Here is a 21,151-nt window from a genome sequence, read left to right as displayed (position 1 = left end):
TACAGTACTGCATATTCGCTCACTTTTCTTACGGGATGCAAATACATACTCGTAACGAGTAATGGCGTATCGGGAAAAATATGAATGAATCAATCAATTGGGATTGTACAAAATGAAACTCACATGAGACCAGAATTTAAAAAAAAGAAAACGATTGCAGAAAGTACGGCAGTAACTGAGCTGAGCTCGCATTCTTGTGCCACGTGACCGTGTCCATTTTTATCTTTTGCCTTGTTTTGTTGTTGTTTTTGGTCAGCTTTTCGATAGTTGCTGTTGTTTTGCCTGATTTTTGACAGGATTCTTAGTTATTTGACATTTTGTCAACTGTTTTTCTCGGATGTTTTTCATTGATTTTTTTTGTCCAAGAGTTTTTTAAATTTGTGTCTGTTTCCGTTTTTTGTTATTTTTTTGTGTCCAAGTTAGGTCAGGTTTCGTTTTTTGTTCTTTTCAAATATTTGTAATCGTTTTTTTTGGTCATGTATTTGTCACTTTTTTGAAGTTCTTGTTGCCCAATTTTTGTCTTTTGTTAAGTCATTTTTTTAAATTCGGTCACATTTTTTAGTCAGTATGTTACTTGTTTTGCTCATTTTTTGTCAGATTTTTAAGAGTATTTATCAGGTGTTTTTTTTTTGCAAAATATTAAGTGATTTTGTGACCTTTTAAATACATTTTTGGTCTTTTTTTTTGTCAGATATTTGTTTGTTCTTTTTGATTGATATGTTTGGTCAGGTGTGTCTTTTTTTTTTTTTTGCCATATTCTGGGAGCTCAATTTGGGGGAAATTGTGTCTTTGGTTAATGTGGATGATATTTTTTCATAAAATCATGTCATTCAATATTGAAAGAATGGATGAGCTGGGATGACACACTAAACAAATAAATAGAAAAGTGTTTTTATTGACATGAAAAGTGAAACATACAGTAATCATTATGGGTTAGTATAATGGGTTAGCGGTGAAGAAAACAGAAGTACCTGCACAAAGGGACGAAAAGAGAGATTATTTTTTAAATTTGATTGGTTTGATTCGGATCTTACAACATCCAGAAAACTTCACTTATTCACTTTAAATTTATTGGCTCTCCTTTTGAAAACGATACCTAAAATCGAGGTAGACATAAGCATAATCTTAAAATATGCTTTACTGACACACACGTACACGCAAAAGAATTACTTATATTTTACAGAAAAACAACAAATGAATTAAATATTGCCACACGTGATAAAAACTATAGTGGGGCAAATTTAACCAATTAAATGTACTTGCTATTAAATTGCACAACACTGTGTTGGTAAGTCTTAAAAAACTATCCGCTATCTTTCTGAAGTTTTATTTGTAATTTTTTTTGCAAAAGAATAGTAGTAGGCCACCAGGCACGAACATTAACACAGAAATACTCAGTAAAAATGTTGAGGTACCAGCGTGTCGACATTCTGTCCAAGCCCAAAACCGTCATTTTAGCCAATACTCAAAGGAAAATGGGGACACCGACAAAGGTCAAAGGGCGATTGGATGGAAAAGGAGCGTCAAGCGACTCTGCTTTGGCGTACGTTACTTTACTGCAGAACATGTAAGTCTCATCGTGATCGTCTTGTAAGAAAAGCTTTTTTTTCCCCCTCTTTTTTTTTTTTTTTTTTTTTTTTGTCGAAGCGGATTGCGGGACGGGTTCGCCGAGAAGCCGCCCGGTCCGGCGAGCCGTCTCAGGCGCACTGCTGCTGGATCTCGGTGCGACTCCCGAACAGCGTCAGGAGCTGCTCCTCGTAGTTGGCAATGTTTCTTTTCATGATGTCCATGCACGGGCCCAGAAGACGCTCAAAGGCTTTCACGTCAATCACTGACAAACACAAGAAGAGGAAAAACACGTTGACTCGACAGGCTTGGGCTCACCGTCCGCACATTCCGCACTAAAGAAAACGCCTGCAAATGTGTTTGTCTCATTCAATCATTCGCTGCCATTGACGGCAATAGACGTCAACGATCTATTTTTAAACCGAGCTGGCAGTGAATGAGAATTTTTTTCTAACGCGCGATTAATGACCGCCCCTTACTTGGAAAGCCTTACTGGGGGGAATTCCAGTCGCAACGTGTCAACATTTAGCAATAATAAATGTAATCATAATGCATATATTTGTGAACACTGCGGTCAAGTTGCATTATACAATTTCAATCATGTGCAGAACTTCACAAGTTACTTCATGTTCAAGATTCGATCGCTCTTCATATGAAAAGAAAAATGCACTGAGCTGTCACCAACGTCTATCAAATGCAATTATGCCATCTAGTGGCAGACACATGACCTGAACACCAATCAATATCACACTCATACATCTTTTTAATTTTAGCTCAATGTTATGAATTATTATGAAATGACTGATCAATGACTAAAAGATGCAGCCATATTTCTATTAGTTAAATTTTTTTCCCCACTTTTATGTTAGCAAGAGTATGAAAATTTAGAGAATTTTTTTTTTATTGTACATTTTATTTTACATTTAGAACAAATATAATCTGTGCGATTAATCCTGAGTTAACTGTTGGAAGTCATGCGATTAATTATGATAAAAAAATGTAATCGCCTGACACCACTAACATGAACACAAACTGAGTAAATAACAAGATTCACAGGTATATTAGTTTTATCCGAAGCAAAAACTAATATTACCGCACCTTAGTTGTGACGGTGTGCGTTTCATCATTTAAATAGTAGTCGGGTTACATTTATTATACTGCCCCCTGGTGGACACAACAGGCACAACAGACACACAAGTCCCCTTACATTACTTTTTTATATTCTATTTATTTACAGTATGTCATTACTATATATTTTTTTTTTAATCAAATACAATACAATAAAATATTTTTTTATTTTGGGGGCTGGAATGAATTAATGGCATTTCCATTGATTTCAAAGGGGAAAGATGATTTGAGTGTTTTGAGCTAAAAGTGTGGGCATAAAACAAATTCAACTCTTTAAGTCAGCGCCGCATGCCGTTGCATTTGATGACGCGTGACGTTTTGTGTCCTTCCTGGTATTGCGAAAACCACACAGGCAAGGCGCATTCCTGGACTCAAAATGGCCGTCGGACATTTACCCAAACATTTGACGCTCCCCACAGCGTAGGCGGAAGCGGCTCGAGGCTTGTTCGTGACCAGCGCCAACTCCCCAAAGTACTGGCCCCGGGTGCACGTGGCGATTTCCACTTCCTCTTCGTCCTGCTCCTTTTTCGTCTGGGAATAAGGAAGTGCACAACACGGTGCGAAAAACTTTTTCAAACATTTTATGACCAGCTAACGCTTACAGGGGAGACTTTTTTTTTTGGGGGGGGGGGGGTAAAATTTAGAAGATAGGGCTGGGCGATATGGCCCAAACATAAAATCTCAGGATGATTACAATTTGAATCGATTTGAATCTAGTAAACCCAACAAACGTTTATTGAAAAGGTTTCAATTATTCAAAAATAATTCACGTGCAAAAAGTCCAAAATGAGTTTGAACGTTAACTTAATTCATAGTTTAATTCAAACACGTCTTATAAAGCACCCATCCAGCATTCTCTGCCACACGTGCAACAAATACAACTCACAAAAACATTTGAATGTAACAGAAAATAAGAACAACAGCTTTTAATAATCCAGAAGACAAAATTCCATTTCAAGATTTAGCACATTTTCAACGATTGCATTTTTTAAATGACAATGTATCGAATGACTTCCGATTTATTGCCCAGCCCTAATAGAAGAGGGGTTTATTCCAGTTAAAAATAAATAAATAAATACATAAAATAGGAGGTTATTCTTGTAACTCGACTGGGAATGCTGAATGCTAATAGCGGAATGCTAGGATTTGAATGTGTGTGGAATTTAACGTTAAATTGTGCCAATACTGTAAGTAATGTGGAATCCGACGATGTATGTACCCCCGGGAGGCGTGAATTTGTGAAGCAAATTGAAATTTGAGCGCTGCGAATCGGAGGTATTTTGTGGGAGGGAAGTGTGGAGAATAAAAAATCACATTCCCACAATCATTTCATTTCATTTAATAAGACTTTATCTTTAGTCCAGTAGTAATACACCTTTTAGAATAGCAATTTATTGCAAATTATTTTGTGGGCACCCGGTTTGAGAACCTATGTATATTATTATAAAAACAAAAATATACATATTATGTATATGTATATATATATATTTTTTCTTCAGCGTGAAACTCACCCTGCTCCTCTTGATGGTGATGCGAACTTGGCCAGACTCCACAATGTAGAAACAATCGGCCAATTCGCCCTGTCAACAAAACAATGACATTGGATATTACTTTTTTTTTTCATAGATTTTTTTTTTATCATTGACACGGTCAAACAACATAAAAACATTACGTTTCTAAAATGTACAGAAGGGCCAAGTCATATGTAGATGAAGTGAAAAAAAAATAAAAAAAATTAACTTTAAATGCAAAATATATATTTAAAAATACATGGTTGCGCTTTAAACTGTTAATTTAAGCAATTACAACAAAATATTTACTTAAGGAATGACTTAACAAAATAGCAAATTGTCCGTTTTACTAATATATATTGACTGTATTTAATAAAATCAATTACAAGTTTACAATTTTTCTAATAAGGTTAAATGATTTTTAAACACACCACAGATAGTAACAGATACATTTGAATTGAGCAATTGAAGCATATTCGCAATTAATGCAACCAAATAGCGACATACGCCGCTAGAGGGCGACATTCGATGTCTATACGTCACCTGTGCAATGATCTGCTGCGAGTCACAATACACTTTCGTCGATATCACATCCACCACCTTCATCCTCTCGGAAAGCTGTGGAGAGATTTAAAAAAAAAAATACATACATAAATAAATACTTGACATGGTTTGTCGGTGTCATGACATCCTGAAGCGAGCCACCAAAAAAAAAAAAAGTGGTGACCTCCAGTGACGTGAGCAGCGGAAGCGTTTCAATAAAGGCCTCGTACAACTTCCTCTTCTTGGCGTTGTTCTTCACGATGATCCTCCGGAACGTCAGACGATCCTGGCAAAACAACAACAACAACAACAACAACAAAGTTCGCTTATTTATGTGCAACTTCTGGGCTCAGGTTTGCTTGTTTGAGGGCATGCGATGAGATTATAATGCAAATATTAATACATAAAAAAATAATCATCATCAAAAATAAATGACACATAAATAAATAAACAATAATAATAAAAACACAAATAATAAGAATTTTTAAAAATTGAAACATATTAAAAAAATTTAATTTTATTTAATGCATTTAAAATAAAATCTCGATTATTTACTAGAGGGGGGATCTTTGAATGTCTCACGATTCGATTCGATTACGATTTTTGGGCCTGCGATTCGATTCAGAATCAATTTTCGATTAAGAATAATTTGTTTCAAAATGATTTGATTGACAATGATTTTTGCTTCAATCTATAGATGTGCAAGGAATTGTAATGATCTACTCCAGTCTGACTCGCTAACACTAATTAGCGCGCTATTCGCAGCACTTTCATCACTTAAAAGAACGGCTCCACACTGCAAAAAATAACAACTTTTATTGGAATAATTTGATTGTGACTTTTTCCGTCTACTCTCTAATGTGGCTACAACTTAACAGTGTATCACACCGCGTGGAACCACACTGCCCCTCAGTGGCCAAACCGGGTACAACATGAACAGCGCTCCAAATAAAGGCACACACAGACAAAGGTAAGACAGTATAAAATAATTGAAATAAAATCGATTTGGGGACATTTAAAATCGATTCTGAATCGTACGAAATGAGAATCGCGAGTTGCTAGTGCATTAGGATAAGCAGCAATGGAATATGACAACTGCCATGTGAGTGAAAACATGTTTGCGTGTCACTCACGAGGCACCAGAGGGCTCCAGGCAAGGTGGCGATGATGGTGGCAGCCCTTGGCGTGTTGTACATCAGCGCCAGTTCGCCGAAGCTGCCGCGGTTGTCGTAGCAACCCACCAGCTTCTCGGCGCCGTCCACTTTGACAGAAATGCTGAAGGTCCCCCTAAAGAGGGACAAAGACGAGAGCGAAGATCAGAATGTTGTCTGAAGGTTTAGAAAAGTTGGTGACGGGACATTACCTTTCAATCACATAGAAGTTGTCCCCGTCATCATCCTGGTCAATCACGTGTTCGCCTTCTGCGCAGAACTTCTCAAACATGGCGTCCAACACTTGAGACATCCCTTCCTGTACGCGGTGAGAATAGCATTTATTGAACTCCCATTGTAATATTTGTTCCGTCAAATTGTTTTCATTTACAAGCAGCAGTCTATTCACTGCACTCTCTTCAAGGGTCGAACAAATAATATACTGACAGGATCCAAGTTCTTGAATAGAAGAATGTCCCGACATGCTTCCTGCAGTCTCTGTCGCTGCTCGTCTGTTTTGGGGTGGGCGACCTGGACGTTGGAATTGGACAACGATAAGATGGACCGACAGCAGCAACATGAAATCAAATAACTATTTGCCTCTTCGACGTTGTTTGAGGGTAACAGCAACAGATTCATATTTTTTTGTAAAAAAAATTAACAATTTGAGATACTGATGGGATTAAAAAAAAGGAAAACAAGAAAAAGGAAAAAATATCCAAATAAAAGTATAAATAATGTAACCAATAAATATAAATATATATTTTTTTAAATAAAATAAAATAAACAATAATTATTATTAATTATCATTGAATTATTATTGTGTTATTTTATTTTCATTATTAAATATTAAAATAACTATTAATGAACACAAATGAATTCAAATTAATACAAAAATAAATGAATATTATAAAAAATGTAAAAAATGAATGAAATAAAATAACTATTAATTAACACATACATTAACTCAAATTAATACAAAAAGAAATAAATATAATAACAATTAAAAAATGAATGAAATAAAATAATTTAAAAAAAATTAAAACAGAAATGCAAAAATTCAAAACAAAACACCAGAATAATACTGTAAGGCTAAAAATCTCTGCCACAACTTGTAGCATTGGATTAGATGGCCTGCGCCGTCCAATTTTGTTACATTACACAAAGGAGAAGAAAAAAAACAAAAATAAATAATGGCACAATAAACGATGTAGTAAGTAATCTGATTACCCGTGGCTCTTTATCGTCATCGTCTTCATCAGGATTGAAGGCTTCGGCACACACTGTACGACAAAAGGACAGCGTGTCAGTCAAGTGCGCAAGCTTGAGTGCGAACCGGCTCACAACCGCACCTTCCCTTTTTGTCAACGAGAACAATGAAGTCGCTTACATTTCTTCTTTTTGCGAACAATAACTTACAACTTTTAGTCAAAGAAACGACACCAATTCATACAATATTCATTGAGCTGAACAGCCACAGCTAACCTTTCAGTCCACTAGCTTAATGCTAACACTAACTAGCATCTATGTTGCTGTGGAACAGACTGAAGACAAACGGTGCAGTAACACGTAGACTGACAATATAATAGTGAACACAGTCTTATATTCGTAACTCTTTGTGAAGAATGACTATTTTTGACGATGTCATTACTGTGCGTTTCTATAAAGTACAACATTAACTCATTCATTTCAATGGGAAAATAATATTTGAAATACAAGCGTGGTCACGGAATAAATTCTCCTCTTATCCCAAGGCGCCACGGAATCCATCTATCTGTCTGTCAGGGACTTTAGATGGAAGATGGAAGATGGGAAAAAATGACGATGTGATGCTGTCATGAGTGAAATCTCGTACATTCTTTGCGTACAGTGTTTGAAGTGGCGGCACAGTCCAGACCTTTGCCGCCATAACTCACCTGATGCTCTCCTGATGAATCTGTTTATTATCGGCGCTGGCAAAAGACAAGAAAAAAAGCACATTAAAGTTAATGGAGAGCTTTTCTGGTCGCGTGATGACGTCCGCACGCAGCGAGCGGCGGCGTGTGCTTTTTTTAAAGCTTGACCTCATTTGGAATATTCAGCCGGGTAAAGAGACCTCAATGGGGCCGATGTGCTTTCAAGTGTGCACCTCCTTCAGTCCAATTTGAATGGCACGTAACACAATGCACAATGGCCGCCATCATCCATAACATCCATAACAATATGTCTTTGCACAGATCAACAATGAGGGATTATTCTCACACAATGTTTATATTGAGCACCGCATCATATTAACACCTGCTTGTCATATTTGGACCCTTTCATACAGATTCAGTAAAAAAAAAAAAAACAATAACAACATACAATTAAAATGTGAGTAGCAACATAAAAAGACTAATGTGATAATACAACTCAAAATAAATCACAATACCTCCCAGCTGCCAAAATAAAATAAATAAATAAAAATAATAATAACATATGAAAAAAATACAAGTAAAACTCTTTCACCCAAAATTAATATTACATATTACAGGCTGAAAAAAAATATTGATGTGTTAAAAATATGAATTAAATGCCCAAAGATATATATAAACAAAAATATATAATAAAGACATAAATGAATATAAAACACTAAATAAACAAATCAAAATGCCACTCAGATCCACAAATAAAAAAATAGAAATGAAAAAGTTTGTGATTAAATAAAAATATCCAACCATCCACTTTCCTAAACACTAAGAATTCCTCCAAAACTAAAATATATAGTGTAGTAAACCAACGAAAAAATCGAAACCTGCCAGCTCCCAAAATAAAATAAATTAAAACGTGTCTTCTTCTTCTTGAATTGAATGAATTAATCAGACAAAAAAGAGAAAGAGACCACATATATGTGATAAAAAAAAAATCTCTGCTCCCCGAATAAAGTAGCCAAACCTAGTTTTTAAAAAAAACAGTGTCTCTAAAATGTTTATTATTGTTTTTTTTTGTGCAAATGCCATTATGATACATTGTCCATTAAGCTAACGTTGCTATGCTACATCCTCCAACTCATGGCAATCACATGGAGCTGTTAAAAAAAAACAATAAATGTTGAACTTAACAGCAACTTTTGCACATCGACAAGCCTTTTTTTATTTTTATTGCAACAGCACATGATGAGCATGTACGCTGCAGCATTGTGCAGCATCATGCACGCCAGCCAGGCCCACTCGAGGCCTCCTCGCTCACAGAGCAACAACAAATGCAACCTCTTGAACGCCTTTTCATCAAATGGATGCAAACATTTCTTGACGGAGCGTTCCTTCTCTGCATTACGGTAACACATCCCGCGCAATGAAAGCCGTACCTTGAAAATCTTCATCGTCGTCGTCATCGTCGTCGTCTTCTTCTTCCTCCCCGTTCTCCGAGTCCATCTGCATGGCCTCGTCGACGAAATTGACCGCCTTCCCGACGCCTCCAGCGGCTCTCGGCGCCGCGTGCGGCTGCGTCGGCGGCTCCCCGCCATCTTCGTCGCCGTCTCGGCCGAAGGGCGCCCGGCGGCGGCTGCTGCTGCTCTCGCGGTCCTTCAGGCGGGTGAAGTACTGCAGGGCGAAGTCGAGCAGGTCCACCGGCTGGTTCCTCAGCACTTCCACGGTAAAGCTCTGCAACAGCTCCGTCAGGCCCGCGGGGATTTCTATACTCATTCCTGGGGTGTGATGAGTGTGGAGGGGGGGCAAGAAAGGAGCGAGAAGATGGAGAGAAATAAAAAAAGAAAAAAAAAAAGAAGAAAAGGACTTGAAGTGGTGTCAGAGACGCGCTTTTTGCTCGACAAAAGGCCTCTTTGGACCGAGCATCGTCATCACCATCCTCGTCTCCTTCTTCCTCCTCCGATGATGATGATGATGATGATGGCTGTACAGGAAACCCACGCATGTGACCCGGGTTTCCATGGCAACGCCCCATCCAATGATTGCGGACGAGCAGCAGATGAAGCACACTGCTGCTTCTCATGACACAAAATTCACAGACATGCAAGAAAATTGAAATGGGAATGAATGCTTCTAGAACCTTTCCGGCTCCATTTTTTTTTGGGGGGGGGGGGGCAAAAATGTGAGCTAATGTAATTGCACACCCTCGTAACTGGGGATGCGGCAATTACAATGCCTGATTGACAGCAAATAAAATTTGATGTTCTCTGCTTTGAGAAGATGGTTCGATTACAGTCTTCATCAGGGGTCTCAAGACTTGTTTCCCCTTCTCCGTCACACCTGAATCAAATGATCAGCAACCTTTGCGCAAGGCTTAAAATGATCCTGTATAATTCAGGTGTGTTCGGAGGGAGACTTGGAAAACAGATTGGCTCGGGGCTTTTGAGGACCTGACTTTGACACCCCTGTATTAGCCATCATTTGAAAACTTAACATGTGGACTGACCAATAGATTTGACAACATGAACCCAATTGTGACAAGTTTCAAACCTGACACCAGCAATATGCTGCACACAAGTTTTACAAAAAAATAACTTTTTTTTTTTTACTAGTTGAACATTCATTATATAAAATCATTTCAAAGTAAAAGACAGACATCATCCTTCCTTCTCCCAGGAAACATTTATTCAATCAAGACAAGATATTTCCATCAACAGGTCAGTTAAATATTAACAAATTTACAGGTGTGAGGAATGTAAAAAAACAAAACAAAAACACAAAAGACAAACCAAGCGCTCCTTAAAAATATCCCGTCCGACCAACCACAGGGGGCGCTGTAATCAGTTCCCCAACTTTGTTGTTCCAAATGCTCTTCAATTGGCTCCTCACAGTTCAATTTTGTTTGGTATGTCCTACGAGGAAACAATGATTATTTAGTAGAGCACAAAACGTGCGATTTGTTGCTCAATGTGACGCGTTCTTACCTTTTCATCTTTGTCATCATCATCCACGACCTCGTCCTCCTCCTCGCCGTCTTCGATATCGTCGTCGTTATCGTCGGCGTCCTCGGCCGGCTCCTCCTCGGGCTCTTCCTCCGGCTCCTCTTCCACCTCAAGTCACAAAAGTCAACACTTCCAATGAGAACGGCCGTTCCGTCGACCCGCCTCCCAATTCCACGGCGTTTTCTTTTTGACCGACCTGCTCCTCCAGCGGGACGTTCATGCTGAGCCTCAGCATGCGTTCTATCCTGTCGCCGTACGCTTTGGTGTCGGCCAGCTGATAGCCCGAGCGCAGGGTGGCCGTCTCGAAGAGGACGGTGGCCAGGTCGGACGCCGTCTGGTCCTCGGCGTCGTCCTATAAGCACGCGGGAAGGCACGTTCAGTCTAGTTCACATTTCTCTCCAGCTAATAACTTACTAGAGATGAAAAGCATTTCTAGTATCCATAAAACATTTAAAAATAATAAAAAAAATTGCGCTGAGATTGAAGAGAATAAATTTGCATATATAATACATTTTGTAAAGCGCTTCAAGTTACTCAAACACTTAAATATGAACAAATTCATGTTTGAGATCATTTCTAATATTCAAGAGGAGTTCACTGGTGGAATATTTGAGTTAAAACATTTCTTAAGTCTCACATTTGCCATTGTAATTTAGTAAAATATGGAATATTTGTGATGAAAAGTATGACAAGCTGGATATTTGAAATGGCAGAGGTGGCAAATACTGCTCCAGAAAGTAAAAACCCTGTCACAGTTTGGCTTTAGCCCCAGCTTTTAGCTAGCTAGTTCCCACATTGCTCATGTCCATGCTAGGGAGCTAGCTAGCTAACAGCTGAGGCTAACACCAAACCCTGTCACAGTTTGGCTTTAGCCCCAGCTGTTAGCTAGCTCCCATTGTGCTTGTTTACATGCTAGGGAGCTAGCTAGCTAGCTAGCTAGCATCAATGGTTAAAACCAAACTGTGGCAGGGTATTTACTTTGTGGACCTGGATTTGCCACGTAGATATTTTACCTAAATCCTGTAAAAAATAATAAAAATTGAGATAACAGATTGGCATAATCAAACCTAAATTCAGAATATAACAAGAATTAAACTATACATTTGAAATAACCAATATAATTGAAACTCATGTTGCAATATTGGAGTAAAATGTGTACAAAAAAAATTCAAGATATAATTGTAATACGAGACTGCAGTCGTCTACGTTCTCAGATTTTGCGGTATTTATAGCTGTGGCTATTTAAGTAGTTTACCGCCACCAGAGTGTGAATGTATGAGTGCACGAATAATGTATCAATTCCATTGTAAACCGTCTTTGAGTGTCTAGAAAAGCGCTATATAAAGCTGATGCGTTACTATTCTTTGTTACTGCCACAAATATATTACTGATAAGTACACACTATACATTTGATAATTATGCTCAAGTAGCAGTTCTGAGATTCAATTTGAGTTAACCCTTTATTGAGCCCGAGGGGCAGAGGTGGCACATCCAGGTCCTGAAAAGGTGCTAGCTAGCTCCCATGGTGCTTGCTTATCTGCTAGCTAGCATCAGGGGCTAAAGCCAAACCGTGGCAGGGTTTTTACTTTCTGGACGTGGATTTGCCACCTCTGCCGAGGGGAGAAATTCAGCCCAACATTTTACTTACCTGTATATCTTAAAAAATACAACAACAACAACAAAAAAGGTAAAGATGGTGCAACTAATCTAAAAAAAAAAAAAAAAAATGATTATGAAAACAATACATTTTTTTTTTTTTTTTTTTTTTAGATAAGCAAACACTTGTCAATCTCCGTTTTGTCTTTTTTGGAGTTACCCCAAGCCCAATTTGCAATTGGTCTTCTCAATTGCACTTACATTGACCCGTTTGAGCATCTGCTTGATGAGGGGATGCTTGGGGTTGATTTCTAACGTCTTCTTCTGGCTGGCGTAGTAACTGCAACATCGGGAACGTTAGCGTTGGCAACACTGCTTTCTCTGTATTTGACGTTTGTGGATTTCAAACTGACTTTGTGGAAATATCTTTTCCCGTCTGGTAAGCCTGCGCCTTCATGATCCTCTCCATGTTGCCCGACCAGCCGTACTGGCTCGCCACCAGCGCGCACGGCGAGTTGGTCAGCCTCTGGGACAGGACCGCCTTCTCAATCTGCACAAATTATAAAAAAATTGTACATTTTCCCTTCTTTGTGTTCAAAGTCAGCAAATGCACAATTGTTGGATCTCTATTAAACTTTTTTTTTTTTTTTTTACCAGATCATGTAGTGTTTTAATCTGTATACACATTTTAAAAATGGTGAAACAATTTTGCTAAACTGTGCATCTAACATTTTTTTTAAAATTTGTAGTATTTTCTTATGTAATTGGTTAATCAATGAGAATAATCTAAATTAATGACACCCTTACAAAATTGTATTTTCCAATCAGTCTGAACGCACTGTGGGAGCACACTGCCCCTCACAGGTCAATCTTGGTACAACAACACTTTTTGTATTGGTGCAATCAATCCTTTCCTACATTTTCCCTTGCCATGTGTATGGTCACATTTCATAAACCAAGGTCTAGATGTGTTTAAAAAAAAAATAATAATAATAATAATAAAAAAAAAAAAAAAAAAAAATTGGAGCTAGCATTTGACCTTGTCCTTGAGGGCATTGTCCTTGAGCCAGGTGGTGAGCGGCTCGTACTCCTTCTCCTGCGCCTCGCGCTTGTCCTTGGCTTTGTCGCTCTCGTCGAACTTGACGCCCTCCTTGGCCACGTTCTGGAAGCGCTTGCCGTCAAACTCGGGCAGCGCCTGGATGCAGTACTCGTCCACGGGCTCAGTCAGGTAGATCACCTCGTAGCCCTTCTTCAGCAGCCTCTCCACGAAGGGAGACGCCTCCGCCTGGATGGACAAATTCGCTCCCATGTTCAAGTATTTGTAAATGCCACGTTTGGGACACAGATGCTCATTTTTGTTAGCCCGTCTGTGGTCTTTCCTATTGTATGTTAGCATTAAGCTACAGAAAGTGGCATATGGTACATTTGGGACACAGATGCTAATTTTTGTTAGCCCAACTATGGTCTGTCCCATTGTATGTTAGCATAAAGCTACAGAAAGTGGCATATGGTACATTTGGGACACAGATGCTAATTTTTGTTAGCCCAACTATGGTCTGTAGCCCAACTATGGTCTGTCCCATTGTATGTTAGCATAAAGCTACAGAAAGTGGCATATGGTACACAGATGCTAATTTTTGTTAGCCCAACTATGGTCTGTCCCATTGTATGTTAGCATAAAGCTACAGAAAGTGGCATATGGTACATTTGGGACACAGATGCTAATTTTTGTTAGCCCAACTATGGTCTGTCCCATTGTATGTTAGCATAAAGCTACAGAAAGTGGCCATAAAAGCGTTTTAATATGTGCGTGCGAGTTTGTGTACCTCCTTCCTGTTGGTGCCGGCCATGAAGTAGATCTTGTCCTGCTTGTCCTTCATGCGCTCGACGTACTGCTCGAGGCTGGCCAGCACCGTGTCGCTGTGGGACGTGTTGAAGCGCAGCAGCTTGGCCAGGCGGGTGCGGTTCGAGTGGTCCTCGATGACGCCCAGCTTGATGTTGGTGCCAAACTCCTTCCAGAACTTGTCGTTGTACACCTCGTCGGTCATCTTCTTGATCATGTCCAGAGTTTTGCGCACCAGCTTCTTACGGATCACCTGATGGGTGGGGAGGAAATGGAAATGAGCTTCCAGTCTTTCGTTAATTTTATGGACTATTTACTTAAAGTTACAAGTGCACATACATTTTTTTGGGTACATTTCAATTGCTATTTAGACAATCTGAAGGCTTGATCAATAACTGGCTTTATGGAACATTTTGATGCCTCCATTCCACATTTATACGCCAACTTAAGTGAGTAAAATCAGCACTTATTTCTAGGGATAGACCGATTATCGGCAAAGATATTCAGCATTTTGATAAATATTGGCCGGTAATAGATCCATTAAAAAGATAGTGTTAACTTCAGGGAACTAATTTAAATGTTTTTAATTTTCAGAGATGCTGCTGACCTTAGGGACTTTCTGCACCTTCTGATTTTGTTTGAAATTAAAACTAAGATAAGTCCAAATTTAATTATTCAGATATTTCGGAATACTTTATTTACCTTTTGAAAACATGCTACTGCCCCTGGGAGATCCCAGAACTTTGTTAGATTTTTAAAACAAAGCTGTCTATTGACTAAGACTTTTTTTTTTTTTAAATAAACACTCCAATATTTTACGAACCCTAAAAGTTGTTCAATAATCATATTCTTTAATTTGCAACAAAAAAAGAAAAAGAGCTTGAGTTTGTATATTTATATATATATATATATATATATATATATATATTATCGGCGTCCTTGACTACTAATAATCGGTCTACTCGTTTCTGGAACCACACAATTATTTCAAATCACGTCATTATTTTAAATGGACACTTTTTTTACAAGTGTATTGCAATGACTGCATAAGAAAATAAGTTGGCTCATTTCAAAAGTGAAACTAAAAATTATATTCTACAGGAAAGTATAATTTATTTTAAGAAGGTCAAATTGCTAACCAATTTCCAATTAAATTTTTTATAATGTATAATTTTTTTTTAATGGTAAATTTAGTGTTCAGAAGTTAGTCTTAAAATTTAAGAAACTCATGAAATATTTTACTATGCAGTCAATTTGAGTTTACTTAAATTGAATTGAAATATTTTTCCCATGATATTCTAATTTGAGGTGCACCTGTAGTTTTCTTGTTTTTAACAACTTTTTTTTTTTTTAAGTGTATTTCAGAGTGCGTCATTTGTAAATGCCTGAATTTTGAGATGCATTCACCTTGAGGAGTTTGTGCTGCTGTAGAGTCTCTCGGGACACGTTCAGAGGAAGGTCATCCGAGTCGACCTAAAAACAAAATAAAACAAAGAGTGGTAAATTACAGTGTGGATACAATTTAAGACCAATGTAACATGAACAAAATAATGCTCACCACTCCCTTGACAAAGTTGAGATATTTGGGCATCATGTCGTTGAAGTCATCCGTGATGAAAACCCTCCTGACGAAAAGCTGTGACAAGACAACATTTTAGACAAAGTTAATGGTACGGGAAAAAAAATTGATTATCTGGTTACAATGGTTTTCATTGATCATTACTGCATTCAGCCTCTGCTGATTCAATTTTCTTTTTCTTCTTCAAAATCAGAAACCCTTTTCGTACTTTGATGTAGTCATTTTTCTTTGAGCCGTACTCGTCGAAGAGGCCGCGAGGGGCCGCGGTGGGCACGAACAGGATGGACCTGAAGGTGACCTCGCCCTCGGCCATGAAGTGGATGTGAGCCAGAGGGTTCTCGTTGTCCTGTTGGGAAAAGCAACTCGTTAGCTACGCTAGCACACGTTTATTCACACCCCAAAAAAATCCCGAATTTAAAAAAAACAACTCCAAAATCCGAATTAGGTATTGCGTTTCTCATGTTCATTTTTATGGGCTAACGCAAATTAAGAGTTGGGTCTGGCGTCTGACCTTGGAGAAAGTCTTGTAGAACGAGTTGTACTCGTCGTCCTCAACCTCCTTAGCAGGTCTCTGCCAGATGGGCTTGATGTCGTTCATCAGCTCCCAGTCCCACACAGTCTTGTCAACCTAAAAAAAAAAAAAAAAAAAATCTAATTAAAAAAACGGTTAAATGTTTTTCAAGAGATTTTCTCACTGAGCCATTAAGTACACGGTTGCACCTTTTTGGTCTTGGGCTTGTCTTTGTCCTCTTCTTCCTCCTCTTCCACCTCAGCCTCGTCTTCCGCGGCTTCTTTCTCTGGTTCCTCAGTTGCCTCGGCATCGTCATCAATCGGCTCCTCCACAGTCTCAGTCTAACGTGTAAAACACACGTGAGATTAAAATTAACTCCGGTATATCTAGTGATTTACGGTTTAGGCAATCCATTGCCATTTTTTTTTTTTGGACAATGTGTTCTATGCAGCCCCACTAGTCGAAATGTGGTATTCTGGTTGATATTGTGTAAGCAGCAAAATCCAGCAGTTTTTGTCCATCTCACGGGGCGGCCATTTTGCCACTTGCTGTCGACTGAAGATGACATCACAGTTGCGTAGGTCTCCGGTAACAACCAATCACAGTTCAGCTTCAGAAAACAGGTGATCTGTGATTGGCTGTGGCCTGAGCAACTGTGATGTCATCTTTAGACGACAGCAAGTGGCAAAATGGCTGGATTTGATTGCTTAACTCATATTCCACTAAACGCAATATTAACCAGAATATCATATTTAGATTAGTGGAGCTGCATAGAACATATTTTAACATCTTTATATTCTGTTTATTTACTGTATGGTTTTATCAAGTACAATACTGAGCGCTATTTTCTTATCAAAAACTTTATTATTGGCATTTCCATTTATTTCAAAGGGGAAGTATGAGTTGAGCGTTTAGAGTCACAAGTGTGTTCACAGAACAAATTAAACTTTTAAGTAGAAGTCAACCATAAGCTTTTCTTGATAATAATGTATTATATGACCTCACTAATCTCAACATGACATTCTGATTAATAGTACATTTGTGGAATACGAGTTATGAAGTAAAATCCAGCCGTTTATATCCATCTCGGGAGGGCGGCCATTTTGCCACTTACTGTCATTGATTGATGAAGACATCAATGTTGCTCAGGGCTCGGGCAACGGCCAATCACAGCTCACTTGTTTTCTAAAGCTGCGATAACTCATATTCCACAAATGTAATATTAAAACCAGAATGTCATGTTTGGACTAGTGAGGTCACATAACGTATTATTGTAATGAGATGTTCACTTCCCCTTTAAGACAAGTCATATTGATTTGCAGCATTCTTTCATGTGCCCAAAAAGAACGGTGGGTAATCACCTTGCTGGCCCAAACATAAATGGGGAAGTTGATGAACTGCGAGTATTTCCTGACAAGGTTCTTGATGGTCTCCAGCTCCAAGTAGTCCGAGGCCTCCTCTTTCATCACCAATCTGTGAAAGGGATTTCAAATGAGCTTCTCTGCGGGCACTAGCGGCGACGTTCAGCATTTGCACGTACGTGATGGTGGACCCGCGGCCCAGCGTGTCCCCGCGGGGGTCCTCGATGACAGAGAACTGGTTGGAGTCCGACTCCCAGATGTGCTGCGTGCCGTTGTTGTGCTTGGAGGTGACGATGACCTTGTCGGCCACCAGGAAGGCCGAGTAGAAGCCCACGCCGAACTGGCCGATCAGCTCCGAGGTGGACTGGTCCTCGGACTGCATCTCCGTCATCTTGTTGAGGAACTCGCTGGTGCCCGATTTGGCGATGGTGCCCAGGTTCTTCACCAGCTCCTCTTTGGTCATGCCGATGCCCGTGTCGGTGATGTGGAGCATGTTCTTCTCCTTGTCAGACTGGAGGAAACGGACACTTTAGTGTTTATTTCGTCAACGAAAATTGAACAAAAATAATTTTGTCAACGCGCAGTTTTCACCGGACAAAAATCTTCATTAACAATAAATCAGTATGCCTTTTTGTCAAACAATGAAGACAAGACAAAAGTGTACTTCACTTAATAAAAACTCGACTAAAATCTATGGACATTTTAGTTCATGAACAAAAACGAGATGAAAATGATATGATTTTGTCAAATCTTGTCTCTGTTAATCTGTCACTGTGACACTAAACATCCGCTTTCAAAATCTGCAGCTAGCAAGTGCAACATGCACAAATACATGGGACAGACTGGAGGTGGATTCACGGTGAAAAGTTTACTAAAACAAAAAGTCAATTATAGTTATAACGCAATAGAGAAATTCAATTACAAATTCAGCATAATCACAAAAAAAAAGATTATTAATACTAATTTTGAGCCGTTTTAGTTAAAATTTATACATTTGCACCTTTTTAAAAAATGTTTTTAAATAACTCATTTAATACATTTAGTTTCATACAAAAGGAACTTGCATAATTATAATATTTTAAAGAATTGTATTTGTCTGAATATTTTTAGATTTTATTTTTCTTGTTTTGTACCCCAAAAATTAATTATTACCCAAATAATCGAGATTAATATTTTCTTCATAATCAAGCAGCCCTAACGTAACATTCGAATGTTCCAACAATAATTTTAATCCGACCGCTAACTAATGCTGGCTAACGTACTAGCTCGTAGCATGGAGCCAGAGCAGCCACTTGATATACTGTAATTGTGTAAAGTTGTTTTTCATCAAAAAGATGAGAACATTTTATGTGAAGTAGTTTTGGATCCAAAATGTTCAACATAATCTGCTGACAAAAAAAATAAATACAGGTGTAAAATGATTGTCCTGACTAAAACGTTGACAGTTTTTGTTGACTAAAACGAATACAATTGTTTTCTTGGACTAAAATGCTAGATTTAGCATTTTTTGACTAAAAGTAGACTAAATACAAAGTGGATGAGGTTAACTAACTGACTAAAACAGACTACATTTAAAAATGGCGGATAAAAACACCAGTTGGGAGATTGTCGCAATGGCCGCTACTACGCACTTTGATTTTGATGGTCAGCTCTTCGTTGGAGGCCAGCGCGTCTTCATTGGTGAGCGACAACAAGCGGATCTTGTCCAGGGCATCGGAAGCGTTGGAGATCAGCTCCCTGAGGAAGATCTGAAAAGCAAAATTCCTATTTTTAGCCACAAAACTGAACCTCACACGTGCAAACCTGAAAGCAAGTGCTGCTCACCTCCTTGTTCTTGTACAGAGAGTTGATGATCAGCTTCATCATGCGGTTGACCTCAGCCTGAAAGGCGTGCTTCTCAGACTTCTCCCGCAGTTCCTTAATCTGGGCTGCGTTCAATCCGTCCAGCTGGATGGCTTCCTCCTCCCTGCGGCGGAGGAAACAACAAAAGAAAACACAGGTGAGACATCTCACACTAGCAATGTTAGCTGCAAATAACATGCAAATATGCTCTTCTCGCCGGCACAATTATTCAAAAGGCTTCTATGACAGTTTGTGTGCACAGGCGTGGTCATGTTGACCTTGATCTGTAAACTCAAGCCCATCACAAATTTGGCTGTAGACAAATGAATCCAAACCATTTATTTTTATAGCCTTAACCACAATATAGTTTCACAAGCCATAATCACAAAAAGTGAATACACCAGTTAATAATTTACCTTCTGCCATCTAGTGGACGAGCCTTTAATTTGTGTTGGCTGTCACTATACGTTGCTAACATAGATGGATAATATTAACAAAACAATTTTCAGACCAAGTCGGTAATTTTTCACAGCAGACTATTAAACATTGGTATGAACTATCATTCACCATCTTTCGCAATCTGGTTGAGTTACAAATATAGTATTATAAATATATAATACACAAACCTCTGAACCACCTCGTCATCAGTTTTGGAGCCATCCCTGCTTTTGCCCAGATCCTCATCCACTGTGCCGTCCACGTCCAGTTCATCTTCAGCCCTCACAGCAGCTAAAATTGATGGAGAGAAATCAAATGAAGTGCACAAATCCTTCCTCGTTGACAATAAGCATGCAGTAGTATAAAAACAGCATCCAAATTCGAGCATTTAGGTGACAAACAACGGTTATAATTTGGAATAATAAAAGCCACAAATGATATTCCTTTTGGAAAAACCAGTTTCAATGACTTTCAGAAAAAAATAAGATTTTAAAATGACGATGGATGTGGATAATAGCAAAGTACCACGGTAGAAACTTCTGGAAAGCTGGCTGAATGCATTCAAAAGGCAATCTTAATGTTGCACCGATATGCACAGTGACTGAATGATAGTTATAAAACGCATCTTTAAGTTCATTCAAGCAAGTTAAGAATGAGACTCGAGTAGTGCGAAACATCAGCGCCAATGAATGCTAGCTTAGCAGCTAACCATAGCAAGTTCCCGGTAGATGAAAATGTCCCTTGACATAGAAACCGATCGAGCTTACTCACCGAAGGCTAACACCCCGAGTAGAAGCCCTATAACCCACGTCCGCTTCATTTTGAGATTGGAGGTTGATTGTGGATGTTGCACCTCAGACAAAAGGTGAAGACAACGGCCGTCTTGTTGCCGTTCCACGAGAGATTGACAATGGACCGCCCTCGGAAACACAGCACGCTTAAATCTGTCGCTGTTGACCAATGGTAGCGCACCACGCACAATCGTAGACCAATCACGGCGGAGCAGATGCTGCAACTTTGGCCAATCGGCGTCCTCAACATAAGTCGAGACCCTCAAATCGTGGCTGGCCATCATTGGCCAAAATGATCCATCCTTAATATACGTAGTAACTTTGATTTTTTATTTATTTATCACGCAACAAGTGTTTCATCGCATAATATTATATGACTAGTTAATGTGATCAAAACTTATTA

The 21,151-nt window shown here is 38.8% G+C and overlaps 2 protein-coding genes across 2 annotated transcripts; both read right to left on the bottom strand.

Annotated features, from left to right (window-relative positions):
- Positions 1-875: 875 nt before the first annotated feature.
- On the bottom strand, positions 876-9,774 carry prkar2b (protein kinase, cAMP-dependent, regulatory, type II, beta). The gene is made up of 11 exons (XM_086073795.1): positions 9,225-9,774; positions 7,816-7,851; positions 7,130-7,182; positions 6,347-6,430; positions 6,112-6,218; positions 5,882-6,035; positions 4,933-5,034; positions 4,749-4,823; positions 4,206-4,274; positions 3,090-3,225; positions 876-1,831 (listed from the first exon to the last, which is right to left on the bottom strand). Exons 1-11 carry the CDS (start codon positions 9,559-9,561, stop codon positions 1,698-1,700), a joined length of 1,287 nt encoding a protein of 428 aa, XP_085929921.1. The 5' UTR covers positions 9,562-9,774; the 3' UTR covers positions 876-1,697.
- A 674-nt stretch (positions 9,775-10,448) lies between these two features.
- Positions 10,449-20,897, bottom strand: hsp90b1 (heat shock protein 90, beta (grp94), member 1). Its single transcript, XM_086073794.1, has 18 exons — positions 20,729-20,897; positions 20,146-20,248; positions 19,502-19,643; positions 19,309-19,425; positions 17,857-18,188; positions 17,678-17,789; positions 16,526-16,657; positions 16,317-16,433; positions 16,014-16,151; positions 15,785-15,862; positions 15,634-15,699; positions 14,210-14,479; positions 13,423-13,668; positions 12,797-12,933; positions 12,645-12,723; positions 10,984-11,139; positions 10,770-10,895; positions 10,449-10,697 (listed from the first exon to the last, which is right to left on the bottom strand). Exons 1-18 carry the CDS (start codon positions 20,775-20,777, stop codon positions 10,671-10,673), a joined length of 2,427 nt encoding a protein of 808 aa, XP_085929920.1. The 5' UTR covers positions 20,778-20,897; the 3' UTR covers positions 10,449-10,670.
- Positions 20,898-21,151: the final 254 nt, after the last annotated feature.

Source organism: Leptonotus elevatus, chromosome 4 (assembly GCF_054856555.1).
Source record: "Leptonotus elevatus isolate MCC_2025b chromosome 4, RoL_Lele_1.0, whole genome shotgun sequence".
In the NCBI taxonomy this organism is placed as follows: domain Eukaryota; kingdom Metazoa; phylum Chordata; class Actinopteri; order Syngnathiformes; family Syngnathidae; genus Leptonotus; species Leptonotus elevatus.
Note: the sequence above shows the minus strand (reverse complement) of the source record. Positions and strands in the feature narration are given on the sequence as shown.